General features: G+C 36.3%; 1 protein-coding gene across 1 annotated transcript in view; it reads left to right on the top strand.

The window, feature by feature from the left end:
• The window catches only part of TANC2 (tetratricopeptide repeat, ankyrin repeat and coiled-coil containing 2), a 362,442-nt gene that overhangs the window by 197,154 nt on the left and 146,237 nt on the right, over positions 1–19,051 (top strand). Inside the window, exon 6 of the mRNA XM_035026328.1 lies at positions 13,259–13,407. Within this exon, the coding sequence (XP_034882219.1) occupies positions 13,259–13,407 (149 nt within the window). The remainder of the gene's footprint in view (positions 1–13,258; positions 13,408–19,051) is intronic.

The raw sequence follows: 19,051 nt of genomic DNA, 5'->3' as shown, positions 1-19,051 counted from the left end.
CCCCTGACCTTATGAGATAGACAGAAGCACAGTTCAGCTGTGCAGTCATTTCTTCCCTGTTAACAAATGCCCCTCGTTAAAGTGGCCATTGGTGCTGGGCGAGATCTCCATTCTGGATTTTAATCTTCTTCCTGTTCTTTTGATTTATCACCATCTTGTTAGGTTTTTAATGCTTTAAAAAAGATTTTTAAGGTATATTTTGTCCAGTTTGTATTAGTTGTCATCAGCTAGAAGGTCTCCAGTTACTGAAAGGTCCCTGCCACCACCATTTCCTTTGGGGGCAGCGGGGGAAATTCTAGCATTTATATTTTGAGATTGCATACACATTCTAAAGTGTATAAAAAGACCATCTTAATTTTTCATTCTGTGCTCTCCATGAAGCTAAATGGGAACAGACTGTACACTAAAACAGTCTTAGAACACTACCTCTTTGAATAAACCAGTCTCCTTAAAGTTCTAGGAGCTATATAATAAGAAGTTGAAATGGTATTATTAGCCAGGTGATTACTTGAAATATAAAGAAGTTCCCTTTTCAAACAGGCTTTTAGAGTTGATTCATGGCCTATTTCTTTGAGCAAGTTGTCTCTTATTTGGACTTGGAAACTAAATCTCAGATTTGTATTTTGCATCAAAATTTTGCAAGTTTTGCCTATTGTGGTTATATGACCCTTGATACTGAATTATTGGAAAAACTTGCCTTTCTGCTCCTGAGCTCCATCTGGCCTCATTTGACCTGTTACCATTAGCTGGGAGAGGAAAATGTCTACTTTATCCAGCCACAGATCTCAAATGTATTTCATAGATCATTGAGGTAAGTTCAGCATTATGATGTTTTCTGCTTTTATCTTAACTTCTACAGTAGCCATAAAAGTTCAGTTATAAATGTGAGTAGATGAAACTGATGTTTCTGTTGTTGCCAGGAAAAAAAATTAAATAGGGAATAGGAGTCATCATGCAAAATGATTAGAGAATTTCTTTTCATGTTTGAAGAGGATCATGAGACATAAGCTTCCTACAGTCTGGCTTCCTATTGCTTGGCTCTGTTGCAAACCAATTTAAAAGAAATGTTCTTATCTGCTGGTTAATGTTTTATTAAAACATCAAATTTCAAAAGCCACACAATACATTTTTGTATTTACCACAAAATGACTAGTGTATATATTGAAGACTTACCCTTATATTAATCCATGTAAATTATCTTTGGCTACTCTAGAATAGAAGGCTACCCTTAAAATCTAAAGGTATTATTTGTTTTATATAAGTAATTTTTCTATTTATAAGTCTTAAAGAACTTTGGTTAGAATTCATATATGTCCAAATAAAACTTCCATTTCAGTCAAGGGCATAAAATATGGATGCTGTTTGCTTGTATCTTAACAGAACAATGATGCTGTTTTTCTTAGTTAAAATTCTATACAATGAGTTCTCTAATACAACAAATGCCTTATCTGGTCCCTAACCAAGTAACATTTTTTATAATGACAGAGAAGATAGGGTGTTTGTCCTAGAGAAAACAAAGATTTAAATTGTAGGTGAATCATCATGGCATTTTTCCAATGAAAGCTTTTAAATAATTATTCCTCAATCATTTCTTCTCAAGTATCCAATCAAGAAAAAATAAACACTAAAATTATCAAAAACACCCATCTGGAGAATTTAATACATTTTCTCCCTTATGCTTAACAGTTGTATCCAAAGTGCTTCATGTAGTGACTAGTACATAGTAGATGTTCATTCAGTGTGTGTTGAATGAATGAAATGAACCCAAAAAGTCAGGGGAAGGCACAATGAAACTATGTTATAAATATATGTAAATGACATAGATTTCTCTCTACAAGGAATATATCTTTTCACTAATTTACTACAAAGGGTTCGTAAGCTTGAGGAACTGGAGCTATATAATACTGGAGCTCAGTTTTGGGGGGGGATGCGTCAGAGCCCCTGTGCCGGCTTCAGCGCTTACTATGGCAAATAACAGCCCTGATTTTAACAGCCACGCATTTTCCAATATTCATTAGAAAGGGAAAAAGTTTAGGTAATCATTTAAGAACTAAGAAATGAAGATATAACAAGGTTTGCTTTGGGCCAAGCTAATCATAGGCTTTATAACTCTGTGAGAGAGAAAGAATGGGTTTCTTTATTTGATTAAATGTGGTACAAATTTCTGAGTTTTGAAATAGATGAGAACAAGTGGTTTATAATTAGCAGATCATAAAGGAAAATGTAAACAGCTCGATGTGAAAATGCTAAGAGAATGCAGAGAATTAAGAGAGTCTATACACTGAGACTCTGTGTAGCCTGCCATGTTCGGGATGTAGATTAGGGGTTTGGATGCATTAACTATTAGACATTCATTTCTTTCTTTTTTTTTTATGTTCAGTTAGCCAACATATAGTACATCATTAGTTTTTGTTGTAGTGTTCAATGATTCATTAGTTGCGTATATACAACACCCAGTGTTCATCCCAACAGATGCCCTCCTTAATACCCATCACCCCATAGACATTCATTTCTTGACACAGTTTTAGTCATTGTCTAATCCCTCTGTGGTTTGGCTACTTTTAAATAGAGGACACTTTTTTTTTTTCTTTTGCAAATATAAAGTATAAACCATCTCTGAAAGGAGAATTGGTGTCATCAAGGAAAATAAGTACCAAAATGTTCAGCACTTGCTTTTTTACAGCATCCTATTTCTTGCCAGCATTGTATTTCTCACAGTTTACTATGACTTAATTGATTGATTTTCTGTTTCCCCCCTATAAGACTATAAACCTCCTTAAGAATAGGGGCTATGCCCCTTTTTCATAAATATGTATGTAACACTTGACACAGTACTGGACACACAGAAAGTACTCAGTAAATATTTATTGAGTTAATGAATGCTTTCCTATATTGTCTATCATCAGCATACTGTTAAAAATAAAAGTAGGGGCTCCTGAATGGCTCAGTTGGTTAAGCGTCTGCCTTTGGCTCAGATGATGATCCCAGGGTCCTGGGATCGAGTCCCGCATTGGACTCTCTGCTGCAGTGGGGAGTCTGCTTCTCCCTCTCCCACTCCCCCTGCTTGTGTTCCCTCTCTCACTGTGTCTCTCTCTGGCAAATAAATAAAATCTCTTCAAAAAAAAGATAAAAGTAAATAAAATAACCATATAAACAATTCGTATTCAGCAATCACATATTTCCTGGCAAAAAATGAGGTGGCTGAGAACATAGGCTCAGGAGCCAGACAGCCTGGACTTCAGTATTAGCTCTGTCACTGACCTAACTCTGTAGCCATGGGCAAGCAAGAACTTAATCTCCATGTGCCTCCCATTTACTATCTGTAGGGTAGGGAACATTGTGAAGATTAAGTGATTTAATACATGTAAAGCACTTAGAAAAGTACGAGGCACTAATAGCCCAATAAGTATTAGTTATTGTTGTTATTACTACTAGTACTACTATCAATATCAATATTCTAGAAATAAATTTAAAAGACTCTTTTAGAACAACATTAAATTTTGCTGCATTTAATCCGTCTTGAACTTAGAGCTTTATGTTTGTGTTGAACTGGTAAATCATATGGAATTTGAATCTGAAAATCATTCCCTCAGCTCTTTTTCCCTACCTCTACTGTTACAAAACCAACCTCATCCATTATAAGAATTTTGAGTATAACCTCCTCCAAGAGCCCTCTTCCCTCCTTTTCCTGCCACCACCCTTCCAAGACAAGTTTGTTTTCTTTCTCTGTGGTCTCCAGCACTTCCTTTATTTATAAAATATTTTTTGTATTCATTGGCTTCTCTCTATCTGTATGTCATTGCTCTGCTTTAATTTGTTAACTGGTACAAGAGGAGTGGCCAAATAATTTTTAATTTTGTACTAAATTTTGAATTACATGTAGCATTGTTTCTTTTTTCATAATTCTAGACTTCTTTCTTGGAGGAAGAAACAGATACGGTGAATATTGTTTCATTCTCAAGCCCAGTGTGTCCTTAATACATTTTCTATAATTTTTAAAAATTAAACTATAAATACAGAAAGGCACACAAATCATAATTATGTAGTCTTGATGAAATTCTCTGAAGCAAACACATCCATCCAACCACTACCTAAATCAAGATATAGAACATTACCAGCACTTTGGAAATTTTCCTCATGCTTCCCCCCGCATCATTATCCACCTTATAACCACTATTATGACTGCCATTCTGTTATTTCCTTTCCCCATTTTCACACTTTGTACAAATGAAATCACTTAGTATGTATTCTTTTGAATCTCTCTTCTTTTGTTCAATAGTATATTTGTGAGATTATCTTTTATTGCTGTCGTATTTCATTGTGTATTTACTATTGATGGACATTTTTTATTTTGGCTGTTATGAACAATTCTTATATGAATATTTGTTACATATATTTTGATGCACCTATGTATACTTTTCCTTTTGGTATATACCTAGCAGTGGACATACTAGAGTTTCAGTATGTTCAGCTTAAAATTTTTCCCAAATTTAATGCTACCAATTTGCATTCCTACCAACACAGCAGTATTTAAGTATTTTTTTACCCTGTATTGTCAGGGTTGTCCGTTTGTTTGTTTGTGTGCTATTCTGCATTGTACATATGCAGTGGTATCTCACTGTGATTTTGATTTTCATCTCCATTGCCCAATAATGTTGAACAGCTTTTCGTATGCTTATTGGTCATTTGGACATACTCTTGTAAATTCTTGTACAGATTTTTTTGTTTATCTTTTGATAGGATTGTCTTTATTTTTCTTATTGATTCGTATGGATTCTCTATGTAGTCTAGAAATAAGCCCTTTGTTGGATATATGAATTGGAGATATCTTTTCCTACCATATGGCTTCCTACCATCTTAGTGGTATCCTTGGTGAACAGAAGTTTTTCTTATTAATAAACTTCACTAAAAACCAGTCTTCTTTTGTGTCCTGTTTAAGAAGTCTTTGCCTAGTCCTAGGTCATGCAGATATTCTATTAGTTTATCTTTCAGAAAATTTATTGTTTTAACACCTTTCATATTTGGGTCTATAATCTGTGTGGAATTGAGTTTTGTATATAGTATGATGTAGGGGACAGGTTTTATTTTAATTCATATCATATTGACCCATCATCAGTTATTGACAATACCATCCTGTTACTAAAACATGGCGGTGGCTCACCCTTGTCCTAAATAAGGTGAATTATGTATGTACAGATATGCTTCTCAATTCTTTATTCTGTTCCATTGGTCTTTTTATCTATGCTTTGTGTCAGTCATACTCTGTCTTAAGTGCTTTAGCATTATATTAAATCTTGATATTAAGTAATAGAAGTCATTCTTCTTCAAAGTTTCTTTACTATTCCTGAACCTTTCCATTTCTGTGTAAATTTTATAATCTTTTATTTCTTATGGTGCCGTATTCTTTATTCAGTGTTCTGGGAGCAAAGCCTAACGCATAAATACGTTCCCCCCAAATAGCCAAATAAAATAAGAGCTTAAAATTTAAATAGCTTTAATAAGCAGAAAAATGTATGAAATTTGTATGATTTATTTTGTGTAAAATAGTCTTACAGTGATCATCTAATTTTGTTTATCATATTCCAAATTCATCACTATTAAAGAAGTCGCAGTAGAATTCCACTCAAGGAAAGTACTATCTTTGTTTACAGATATACCTTAATTTGGTGTGTCTGGTTATAAAAATGCCTGGGTGGTAATGGATGAGACAAAAGGATGGGTAAAACATTTGGTATGAAGAAGAGGAACTTTTTTTCTTTTTTTTTTTATTCTTATGTTAATCCCCTACATTACATCATTAGTTTTAGATGTAGTGTTCCATGATTCATTGCTTGTGCATAACACCCAGTGCTCCATGCAGAATGTGCCCTCCTCAATACCCACCACCAGGCTAACCCATCCTCCCACCCCCTCCCCTCTAGAACCCTCAGTTTGTTTTTCAGAATCCATCATCTTTCATGGTTCGTCTACCCCTCTGATTTCCCCCGCTTCATTCTTCCCCTCCTGCTACCTTCTTCTTCTTCTTCTTCTTTTTTTTTTCTTAACATATATTGCATTATTTGTTTCAGAGGTACAGATCTGAGATTCAACAGTCTTGCACAATTCACAGCGCTTACCAGAGCACCTACCCTCCCCAGTGTCTATCACCCAGTCACCCCATCCCTCCCACCCCACCCCCCAACTCCAGCAACCCTCAGCTTGTTTCTTGCGATTAAGAAATCCGAAGAGGAACTTTTTTTTTAAGATTTTATTTATCTATTTGAGAGAGAGAGCACAAGCGGGGGTGGAGGGGGGCAGAGAAAAAGGGAGAGGGAGAAGTAGATAGACTCCCCACTGAGCACGGAGCCCACCACATGGCTTGATCCCAGGACCCCAAGATCACGACCTGAGCTGAAGTCAGACACTTACCCAACGGAGCCACCCAGGCGCCCCAAGAGGAATTTTAACCGCAAATATTTGGTATGAGGATTTAAGAGGAATTTTGAGAGTTATGAGAGCAGGTACCCTGGGTAGAGGGGTGGTAGGAAGTGATGCCAGCAACATGGTAAGAGACTGGAATCAAGGATGACAGTATAACCTGGGGTTAAGAGCTTGAGTTCTAGATCCAGATTGCCTGGACAGCCACTCGCTAGTCATATGAATTTGGGTAAGTTACTTATTCTTTCTATGCTTCCCCTTCCTATTTGTAAAACAGGGATAAGAGTACCTACCCTCGTAAGGCAGATATGATAATTAAATGAGTTAGTATGTATTATACAATACTTAGAAACAGTACCTGGCATCTAGTTAATCTTCATATGTGCTAGCTGTTGTTATAATTAATAAAAGATCATCTGTGTTATCATCTGGGATATATTTTTATTTAAGTTTTTCTGTTCTTGATATATTTCCCTACCCTTCATATACACAATGCATCCCCAGTAAGTCCTGTGTAAAAACAAGATGTGTTGAAGACTGAAAAGATTAGAATCTAGTAGTGCAGAAAACAAATCCCACACTCAGGAAGGAAACAAACTAAAACTTCATTGTAAGCCAGAAACTGATGTAATTCTAGGAATCCTCAGAAGTAACAGATTGGGAGCACCTGGGTGGCTCAGTCAGTTGAGTGTCTGCCTTCGGCTCGGGTCATGATCCCAGGGTCCTGGGATCCAGCCCTCCGTCTGTAGGGCTCCCTGCTCAGCAGGGAGTCTGCTTCTCCTTCTGTCTCTCCCCCTGCTCATGCTCTCTCCCTCTTTCTCTCTCTTTTTCTCTCTCTCTTCCCTCTCTCTCTTTTTCTCTCTCTCTCTCTCCCCCTCCCTCCCCCCTCAACTCTTACGTGCTCTCTCTCTCAAAAAAAAAAAAGAAAAAGAAATAACAGATTGGACACTCTGTGTTGAGAGTACATCCAGTTTGACAAATTTGTTTTTTTATTTTATTATGTTAATCACCATACATTACATCATTAGTTCTTGATGTAGTGTTCCAGTTTGACAAATTTTAAAGGGTAAGGTGTTTCAGGGTTTCTCAGCCTCAGTACTGTTGACTGTTGAGGCTAGAGAATCTTCGTTATGGGGAGCACTCTTGTACAATGTAGTATGTTTAGCAGAATTCCTGGTCTCTATCTACTAGAGCTTATGTTCACTCAAAACCTTATACATGAATGTTTGTAGTAGCTTTATTCAGAATATCCAGAAACTGAAAACAACCCAAATGTCCTTCAGTGGGTGAATGGTTAAACAAAATGTGGTACATCAGTGCAATGTATTACTACTACTCAGAAAAAAAAGAAAAAGGAACAAACTACTGAAACAGGCAACAATTTGAATGGATCTTAAAAGCATTATGCTGAATTTTTTAAAAGCCAATCTCAAGTATAATTCCTTCTGTATGGTAGTCTCAAAATCACAAAATGGCTCACAGAACCCAGGAATACACTTGAGTATTACCAGTTTTTCATATGGGATATCTTTTTTTTTTTTTAAGTAAGCTCCATGCCCAACACAGGGCTTGAACTCATGACCCTGAGATCAAGACCTGAGCTGAGATCAATAGTCAGACGCTTTACCAACTGAGCCACCCAGGCACCCCTCATAAGGGATATCTTTAATGATACAAATGAACAGTCAGATGAAGAGGTACATGAGGGGTGGTCCACAAAAGTCCTGAGCACAGGAGCTTCGGTCCTTGTGGGGTTTAGGTACACCATCCTCCCAGTATGTGGATGTGTTCATCAACCTAGAAACTCTCCAAACCTTATTGTTAAGTATTTTCATGGAAGTTCCACTATGTAGGCATGATTGGTTAATCACTGACCATGGCTGATTAACTCAACTTCAGCCCCTTTTCCCCTCCCTGTAGGTTGGGGAGTGGGCGTGAAAGTTCCAACCTTCTAATAACATGGTTGGTTCTCTGGTAACTAGCCTCCATCCCACAGTTGTTTAGTGGCCCACTAAGAGCCACTTCAAAAGGGCTTATGAAAAACAAAAGATGCTTCTCTCACCAGTCACTCAGGAAATTCTAAGAGTTTAGGAACCCTGTTCCAACAACTGGGAACAAGGACCAGATATGTATTTCTCATTATATCACAATATTGCATATAAGCAATATGCCTGTTAATAAGTTGTCTCTTATTTAGACATTCTCACTGTTTATAACATTACTTTCCAGTGAGGGAGCCGTGTAACATACTAGTTGGGAGCATTGATTCTGGAGGCAGGGAGCCTGGGTTCTAAACCTGGCTCTATCATTTATTGCTTGTGCCTAAGTTTTCTCATCTGTAAAATGAGTGTAATGATACCTATTTCATAAAGTTGTTATAAAGACTAAGTAAGTTAATTTTTGTAAAGTGTTCAATGACTTGTATATAGTAAGCACCATATGTTAAATAAATGAATCGTATAATCTAATGTCTTATTTTCCACAGATTATAAACTTTTTAAAGTCAATGATTGTACCTCCTCCATGTTATATAAATCCTCATAGTACCTAGTACATAGAAAATACTTGATAATTATCAGAATAGCCTCCTAGAAGAAAATGAGATGGAGCCCCAGAATATCTAGAGGTCAGGAATCTATGCTAAGAAGAATTTGGAAAACCTTAGCTAGTTTAATCTATAGAAGGGGAAAAGGGTAATTCATCAATTTGAATATAGCAGTTACCTTTTTATTAAGGAATAAGAAGCTTTCATTCTTGGGGTGGGGGGCAGCAAGGACCATGTAAACTTAAAAAATATTTGTGAATAAAAATAACCCTACTGGGGCGCCTGAGTGGCTCAGTCGTTAAGCGTCTGCCTTCGGTCATGATCCCAGGGTCCTGGGATCGAGCCCCACATCGGGCTCTCTGCTCAGCAGGAAGCCTGCTTCTCCCTCTCCCACTCCCCCTGCTTGTGTTCCCTCTCTCGCTGTCTCTCTCTCTGTCAAATAAAATAAAATCTTAAAAAAAAATAACCCTATTGATTCTATTATATCTGTTCTGTGGCAGAGAAATCTATTTTTGTTGACTCTCGGAGAGGACATAGGGAAGAGAAAATAGAGCCTGTTTTTCTACTCTGACATAAATTCAATGAAAGTTCTATATAGATTTTCCACAGATGGGACACTTGAGTTCAATAATAGTATACAAAAATACACATATAGTCCCTTCCTCTGACCCCTAGGTTATAGCTTTAGTAGATAATATAAATGTAAATGTAAACTGAATAATAACAATGTAAATCACACTTTCTTGCCATCATGGAGTGGTTTAATGTTTAAGACTGAATATCCTAAAAAATTAAGAAGGTATTATATTTTGACATCAAACCATATGATATTATAGCTAATGCTTACTGCGTTGACAGGACATGTCTCTCTCCAAAAAAAAGATTTTTGTAATGTCCTGTAGGATCTGTGCCACTGTGGATTTTTATAAAGTTAGACTAAATGTATCTGAATGAAAACAAAATCTGAAAAAATGTTGACCATGAATCAAGTTACTATAAATAGGCAATTTAAATAAATTATTTCTACATTACATTTAGAGTAGATCATACTACTACGTTCCCTGACTCCTTTTTGTTCTCTATTTGCACTTGATCTTAGCCAAAGGCTAAGAAGCAATTATAAATTCTCTATTTGGAAAGAAATTTATCTTGATGGTGAGTCCAAGGAAAAACCTAATACTGACTTTGTTTAGCATCCCTTAGTGAATTTGAAAAAGAATAATTCCTAAAGTTGGTGACCACTGAAAAATAGCCTAAATAGAAAAAGAACCTAAAAAGCAAATTGTATGAAAAGAATGTAGCAGTCTGGAGACAGAGGATTAAAATGAATACCAACGATCAGAAATTGGGGGGGGGGGCATATTTCAGCGCAAAAATGGGGTTTCTTTTTGGAGTGATTAAAATATTCTGGTATTAGAAAGTGATGGTGCTGCATAACCTTATGAGCAGACTAAAAGCCACTGAATTATACACTTTAAGAGGATAGAGTTTATGGTATGTGAATTATATATCAGTTTTTAAAAAATGACCCTGGGGGCACCTAGGTGGCTCAGTCGGTTAAGCATCTGACTCTGATTTCAGCTCAGGTCATGGGATTGAGCCCCGCATCAGTCTCTGTGCTCAATGGGGAGTCTGCTTGAGATTCTCTTTCCCTCTGTCCCTATCCCCCACTCTCGTATGCACACGCTCTCTCTCTTTAAAAAAATAAAAAATAAAAAATGACCCTGACTGTGGGGGAAGTGCTAGTTGGGCCCATGTGGCATGGTGTAGGACCCCAAGCAGGGGGAGTGGAGTGTTTGTGTGCAGGGTGGCAGTGAGCAGCAGACATTTGTATTTGAAGGTGGAACAGATTAAGGATAGTGAGAGATTTCTCACTGTTGGAGAACAAGTTTACAACTTTGGGAAAAAAAAGGTTGAGGAAAAATAAAACCTAGAATTAACCTTAGGTACTAAATTGGAATTAGAGCATCACCAGGAACTTTTGGGGGTGTGTTTGTGTACAGATTTACAAATGAAAATGAATATAAGGATATGTGAATGTTGTGTGTATATATACATGTATGTATGTGCATGATTATACTGCCTACCTCGGTCCCAGTGGACCTGGAGGACAGTGGCATCCTAAAAGCAGTGAGCATACCTGATATTCTAAATGCCTTTCTCCACTAAAAAGAACCAGGGCTTCTTGGAAAAGCATCTGATTCTACAAGTAGGGCAGGGGATGTAAAAGATGAGCCTGGAACATCTCTTACTTTCCCAAAGAAAAGAAGTGCTCAGAAGATGACACAGGTGTGTCAAAAGGTTACAAGAGCCAAACTGAAAGGGCTTAACCTGGCCAAATCTGGGACAGTTGAAACAACAACATAAATAATGATAGTAACAGATTACAACTCACTGAATATACAGGAATCACTGAGTTCAGATAAATAGGTAAGGAAAAGAAACTAAGCTGTAGAAAGAATGATGTGTTTAGAAAAATCACTATTTGGCATGATCGTAATTAGTTCAACCCAGAAACATTAGTGAATGCTAAAAGACAGTGGGCAAAATTTCATTGAGGAGTCAGACTGATACTTTTACACCAGTGTCCATACTATCATTATTCATAATATCCAACAGATGGAAACAACCCCCAAGTCTGCAGCATCAGTTGAATAAACTATGGCAATATACATACAATGGAATATTATTTATTCATAAAAAGGAATGAAATTCTGATACATGCTACAACATGGATGACCCTTGAAAACATGCAAAGTCAGATAGGCAAGACATAAAAAGACAAATATTGTGTGGTTCCACTTATATGGTACCGAGCATAGGCAAATTCATAGAGATAGAAAATAGGATAGAGATTAGCTGGGGCTAGTAAGAGGGGGGAATGGGAAGTTTTTATTTAATGGGTACAGAGTTTCTTTGGGGGAAGATTAAAAATTTCTGGAAATGGACAGTGGCAGTGGCCATACAACACTGTGAATGAACTTAATGCCACTGAATTGTACATGTAAAAATGGTTAAAATGGAAAATCTTGGTATATATATTTTATTGCAAACGTTTTTTTAATTTAAAAATCTGTTGAGAAGTAGGATGTATTTACGTAGACCCAGTGTCCCTCCACAACATACTTATTAATTACAAAGAGAAAAAGTGTAATTTTAGAGCCGCAAAATCTAGCAAACACTACTATAACAAAGTGATCTAAGTTAACACAGCATCACTTTTGTGATAGTTCTGCCAAAAATGCATAACCTAAGTCAAATCATAAGGTAACAGGAGATAAATTTGAATTGAGGGGCATTGTGCAGAACAACTGGCCTATAATCTTCAGAAGTGTCAAGGTCATGAAAGTTAAGAAAAGACTGATGAGCTGTTCCAAATTAAAAGAGATACGAGAGAACTGAGAATGAAATGCACTGCCTAACCCTGAAATGGATCTTTTTGCTAGAAAGCACGTTACTGGGACAAAATTTAAATGGGATCTGTGGGTGCGATCATAATAATGCCAATGTTAGTTTCCTGAGGTCTGTGCTGTTGCTGTGATTATGAGAATGTCCTTGTTTATAGGACTCATACTAACTGGGGATGATGGGACATCATGTTTATACTTTCAAATGGTTAAGGGAAAAAAATGTTCTTTGTACTATTCTTGAAACTTTTTTATAAACTTTTTTATAAGAACTAATTTCAAAATCTTTTGAAAAAAGAGGGGCGCCTGGGTGGCTCAGTTGTTAAGCATCTACCTTTGGCTCAGGTCATGATCCCAGGGTCCTGGGATCGAGCCCTGCATCGGGCTCCCTGCTTGGCGGGAAGCCTGCTTCTCCCTCTCCCACTCCTCCTGCTTGTGTTCCTTCTCTCGCTGTGTCTCTCTCTGTCAAATAAATAAATAAAATCTTAAAAAAAAATTTTTTTTTAATCTTTTGAAAAAAGAATATTTACACAAACTATAAGAGAAAAGAAAAAGATAAAAGAACCTGAATGAAGGTGGGGATTGTGGCAGGAGCCACATCCCAAGACTAGGACTGAATTGGAAACCTAACTGCCAAAGAAATAGGAAACATCTTCTATTCAGTAAATTACAAACATTCTCTCAAACCCAGGTTTCAAGTAGATACGTTGAGGATAATCCGAGTAAACGATATATCAATTATAATATGCAAAAGTGGGAAAATCAGCTTCTAGGCAGGGACCTGGTAATTTTGGATTTAGAACAAAAATGAAGGGAATGTAAGAATAGTTGCAGGACAAGGCCATTTTATTTTGAAAGATTCATGTGTTTCAATGTCTGCCTGTTACAGGTGATGCTGAACAGGAACTTGGTCCCCCTCCATCTGTAGATGAAGCAGCAAACACACTCATGACTCGTCTGGGTTTCCTCCTTGGAGAGAAAGTGACGGAAGTTCAGCCAGGTGACCAATACAACATGGAAGTACAGGATGAAAATCAGGTAAACTGCTTGCTGTCACCTGCGAAACGTGGAATAAATCAGCCTATATACCAGGAAAAATGTTGCAGGGTGTGTGTATGTGCGTATCCCAATTGTTGAATAACTTTTGAGGCCTGAAGATATAGCTTAATTTTCCATCATCACTGTATTTCTTTAGTTTATGAAACACCTTTTAGTTTCATTCTTAGGTTTAAAGTTTTGATTCATTTACGGAATGAATGAGGAAGTAAATAAGTGCATAAGCCAAGAAACAGAATTGACATTTTTATGGGCACTGCACCCAGAAATTATAGAATATACATCGTTCTCAGGTACATGTGGATTATTTACCAAATTGACAATATGCTGACCAGGTCTCAGTAAATTTCGGATTACAATTACTGTGATCGTAGTAGAATTAATCAATTACAAAATGATAACCTTGAAAATGTTAGCTACAAGATAATTTAGAAAATCCCTCAAATGTTTGGCTATTAATATACTTCTAAATAGCCTTTCAGTCAAAAAAGAAATCACAAGAAATTAGATAATATTTTAAACTGAAATAAGAACGAAATATAACAGAATTTATAGTATGTATTTGTAGTATATAAAACTTAAAGAGGTGCTCAAAAATTTTTAGTTTTTGGGTTTTTTTTAAAGATTTTATTTATTTGACAGAGACACAGTGGGAGAGGGAACACAAGCAGGGAGAATGGGAAGCAGGCTTCCTGCGGAGCAGGGAGCCCGATGTGGGGCTCGATCCCAGGACCCCGGGATCATGACCTGAGCCGAAGGCAGATGCTAAACCAACTGAGCCACCCAGGCACCCCCAAAATTTTTAGTTTTGAATATATATATTAGAAAAGTGAAAATCTGAAAAATTAATTATCTAAATATTCATGTCAGAAACTTAAAAATAATCAGCAATTTGAAAAAAATTTTCTTTCATAGATTTTTTTTTTCTTTTAGCTATTTTTTAGTTTAAATGTAGCAAAGGAAGTAGACTCAAATTCATTTGTGTGGTCTTCATCTTTAAAATGTATGTCCTGTAGTGAATCCTTTTATTCTAGAAGATGACAATTTGAATTCGTCTTGTCTATTCTTAACAAATATTTGTGAAGATTTTATATCCTATGTTAGTTTTGTCATAAAATAATAGAGTCTTCAAGGATTATTTGGATATATTTATAGATCATGTGGATAATGTTCAGGTGTTCTAGAGCTCTCTCCTGAGACTTCTCTACGTCCTCATTCCCTCAGTCATTGGTTTTGCTGGCTGCACATTATAATCACTTGGGCAGTTTTTATAAAATTCAGATGCCTGGAGATTCTAATCATATTAAAACTCCTCCATTCTTTTTTTTTTTTTAATACTCTGATCTCCTGAATTGCCTCTGGCCCTGACTTTCCCCTGAATTCTCCAGTATATTTCCAGCTACTCCCTTTTCTACCTGTGTGTCCAAGATGCAGCTCAAACCTAACATGTCGAAAACTGAAGCCTTACATTTTTTTCCCAGAACCTGTTCCTTCTGCAGTGTTTTCTCTCAGAGTAGTTTGTGTCACCTTCATGCTTCGGACAAAAGCGTTGGAGCCATTCTTGAGTTTTCTCTGTCAGATTACACATTCACTCTTCCAGCAAATCGTATAGGCTTTGTCTGCAAAATATATTCTGAATCTGCTTCCTTCTCTTTACTTCCACTGCTACACCTGAGTCCATGTCACTGTCCTCTCTTGCCCGGGCTACTGCAATGGTTACTGGACTGTAAGGCCTGGAACTTTTGCCTGTTCTCGTTACTGCTGTATCCTCTGCATCTAGAATAGGGTCTAGCATTGGTAGGTGCTCAGTAGATATTTACTGAATGAATAAATAGCCTCCTAATAGGTCTCTGCTTCCACTCTTGCTCCTCTGTAGTCTGTTCACACAGTAACCAGAGTGATCCTTGTAAAATGGGGATCCGATCTTTTTGCTTCTGTGCTCTCGATCTTCCACTGTTTTCCCATCACATTTAGAATTAAATCTAAAATCTTCAGCATGGTCAGAAAGGCACTGCCTGGTCTGACCCCTTGCTGCTACCTCTCCTATACTGCCTACCCCCCTCCCTTTCACCTGCGGCTCTACAGCGACACTGGCCTTCCTGACATTCCTCTGACACAGAACATTCCTTTAGTACTGGAAAGCGCTTCCCGCATAACACTTATTCGCTTTATTCAGTGCTCTGCTCAGATGTTACCTCTTCCGGGAAGCCTTCCTTAACTGCTGTTTCTAATAGCACCTGCCCGCCTCTATACCCCCTTACCCTGCTGCTTTATTTCCTTTATAGCTCTTAACCATTAATTTATTACACTCCAGATTTAGTTGTGGGTTTTTGTTTTTGTTTTCTTGTCTGTATCTCATACAAGAGTGTAAGCTTCATGATGGCAGGGATTGATGGGTTTTTTTTTTTAAATCAGTAACTGTGTTGGTATGCTATGCCCTGTGAATAAAAAATGGGAATGATATATGCTGAGGGCCTTTTTGATATTGGTATAAGTAAAACATCCATTTTTATTTTTTACTTTTTATTTCTTGATATTCATGTAAAGTTAAAATGTGACTATTCTAGTGATGACCAAGGAACATAATGAGTATTTGCCAAGGATCCTGTTGTTTCTAATAATAGAAAAGTCACTTACATTTGTGGTGAGCAGAGTATAACTTAAACTACTTCAATTAAAAAAAAGAAAGAAAGAAAAAAGAAAAGTCCCTGAACCAGGAAGTAGAAAATCTGTGCCCTACTTCCAACTCTACCACCTATGACTTTGTAAATTCGGACATTCACTTAACCTCTCTGAGCTTTAGGTTTTTCATAGGTAATAACATCTGACATTTATGAAATGCTTCCTATATGCTAATCATTGTACTAATTGTTTTATCTGTACTATTTTGCTTAAGCTTCCTTATACCCCAGTGTGGTAGGGTCCATTGATACTCCAGATTTCAGATAAAAAAGTGGAAACACAGTGCCACAAAGTGATGGAATAGTATTCAAATCCAGACAGTCTGCTTTTACAACCTCTGTTCTTAACAGCTGCACCATAGTGTTTCAGTGTAATATGAAATAATAACACCTGACAGGATTGTTGTGAGGATCAAGGTAAATCACGAATACGAAATTACTTTGTAAGCTGTAAAATGCCATATAAATAAAAGGTGTAAAATACTATGCAGTATAATTAGTATATAAATATATTGCAAGAACTATGATTTGGGGCAATTATTTGATAGCTTTCATTCTTTAGGGCAGTTTCTTATTCACATCTCTATGGGGGAAATAATACTCATTTTGCCTTATACTTGGTTGAAAAGGAGTAAATGAAATAATATTAAATTTTTTTAAACTGTAAAGCATTGAACAAATGTAAAATATTATTAATGATTGCCTTCTGGGAATGTAATATATCATGAAACTATCTTGGAACCACAGAAGGAAGTGACTAAATTGATCATTGGAATTCCTAGTCTTAGGAAGGTTATTCAGAATTAGGAGGTCATGTTCATTTGGTGACTTTCTTCCGAGCTAAACAGCATGCTAACAAAGATAGATTGCTTTGTTTAGGAAGGCCTGAGGGTAATAGCATCCTCAGAATTATACTAGAAAGGACAGAATCCAGCACAGGCAAGTCAGCATGTATCTTTTTTCTACAAAAGATGAAGTACTGAAAGTGATATTCAACCAACCACTATATTTTCTTCACTCAGTAATTTCTGGAGTGGTAGGATATACTTTAGGAATTCCATCATCAGGTTCTTACCTTGTATAATTGTAGAACCTTTAAGAGCCTTTAAGAAGGATCCATTGGGATCCTTCCAGAGAACACAATGGAAAAACCACCGAAAGATTTTATAAGCGGAGTGGTTTAATTAGAGGTCCATTTTAGCTTAAAGCATGGAGAATGGTTAATGTCTTTTGGTGCCTAGAAGAGATTTCTGTATCTCATTAACTAGCTTCCTTAAATAAAGAGGAGGCCTGCTTTTTAATTCATAAGCCATGAGCAAATTTCTGCTTTCTAAACGGCTTGATCTTTAAGCTTTGCTTTTACAGTTAAAGCTTTTAAAGCATACATTCTGTGATATAAGCTTTATTTTGTAGAAGACAACTTGTAGTAAGAATAGTGTCTTTTGGGCTTAACCTCCACATTGGCTGTATTATGTATATAATACAGTTTCCTTTCTCAAAGAACAGACTGAGAATCTTGTCTAAAAATGGAAATGAGTTGCTATGGAAGTAATAGATTCAGATTCATACTAAAATGGAACTTTTTCAATATGGAATGACTATAGATATATTTAATGTAAAAAAAAAAAAACAAACCCTAGTATAGTTCATTTTATCTACCCACATATTTTTTTAAACTGAGAGTGAGGAGGTTAAAAATTGCCATGTTAGATTCTAACTAGGGAGGATTCTGATTTAGTAAGTCTGGGGTGTGGGGCTCTGTATCTGTCAATTTCATTGGGGAGCTTGCTTTTTTACATTTCATAGGTGATTCTACTACATGCCCAGTTAAAACTCATTGCTTTGGTAGGCCAGCATCATTTTATAAAAATAGAGGAGATTACAAAGAAATTGAAACTCCCCCCTCCTCTGGAGAAAAAATATAGGTAGAAGAGAGAAATGGCATAGATCAGAGGGCTTATGGTATGACTAACAAAAATCATTTCCTAATATTATTAATACAGTTGAAACAATTTGCTTCATTGCAAGGTTCTGAGAGTGTCACTTGTGCTTTAAGTTGAATATAGCCTTTATGACCTAGTTATAGCATTTAAATTAAAATCAAAACCTGGATTCAACACATGTGATTAAATACAAGGGAGTGTATCTGAAACTTATTTTAGGGTGAGTAAAAGAGCCTTAATTTTCTCATATTTAGTGATTAACACATTTTCCAGTCAAGTTGTTAAATGTAAATCTTCAATTTTAGTGGAGAGAATGTGAATAGTGATCTATAGGTAAAGAAGTTGAAAGGTTTCTTTCTTTCTTTCTTCATTCATTCATTCATTCATTCATTCATTGTTATGTTAATCACCGTACAATACATCATTAGTTTTTGATGTAGTGTTCCATGATTCATTGTTTGTGCCTAACACCCAGTGCTCCATGCAGAACGTGCCCTCTTTAATAGCCATTATATCATTAGTTTCCTTCAAGTAATTTTGTCACTGATCACTTACTATTTTTTTAAAAGGATAAATTTTTTTTAGTGTTTGAAAAAATATATACTTTTATTCATTATTTTCGCAATTTATTTGGGTAGAAAGAGCTAAAAAAAGTGGATTTTCATTAAACTAGGTAAGCCAGGATATATTGCCACCAATCTTTTTGGTGATTATTCATTCCTTCCCGTCAAAAACTTTAAACTGAGGTGACCTCAGATATAAGAATCATTCAAGATACAAAGCAATCTCAGCCTATAATCAGTTTCTACAGAGAAATTATTAAGTTTTGCTTTAAATGAACATTGTTTTTGATCTATTTTTTAGGTAGACTTTTAGGATAAGGCATTTTCTCTGCATTCATTTACTGTCTTAGGGCAGCCACCTGTGTATCGAAAAAAATGCTTATTTGCATTAAGAGCCTTATTTTTATTTCTCCTTGGCTGCAGATTTTTTTTTCCCCAA

The sequence above is a fragment of the Mirounga leonina genome, unplaced genomic scaffold (assembly GCF_011800145.1).
Source record: "Mirounga leonina isolate KUSES-001 unplaced genomic scaffold, KU_Mleo_1.0 Mir_197, whole genome shotgun sequence".
NCBI lineage: Eukaryota > Metazoa > Chordata > Mammalia > Carnivora > Phocidae > Mirounga > Mirounga leonina.
This window is presented reverse-complemented; position numbering and strand designations above follow the sequence as displayed.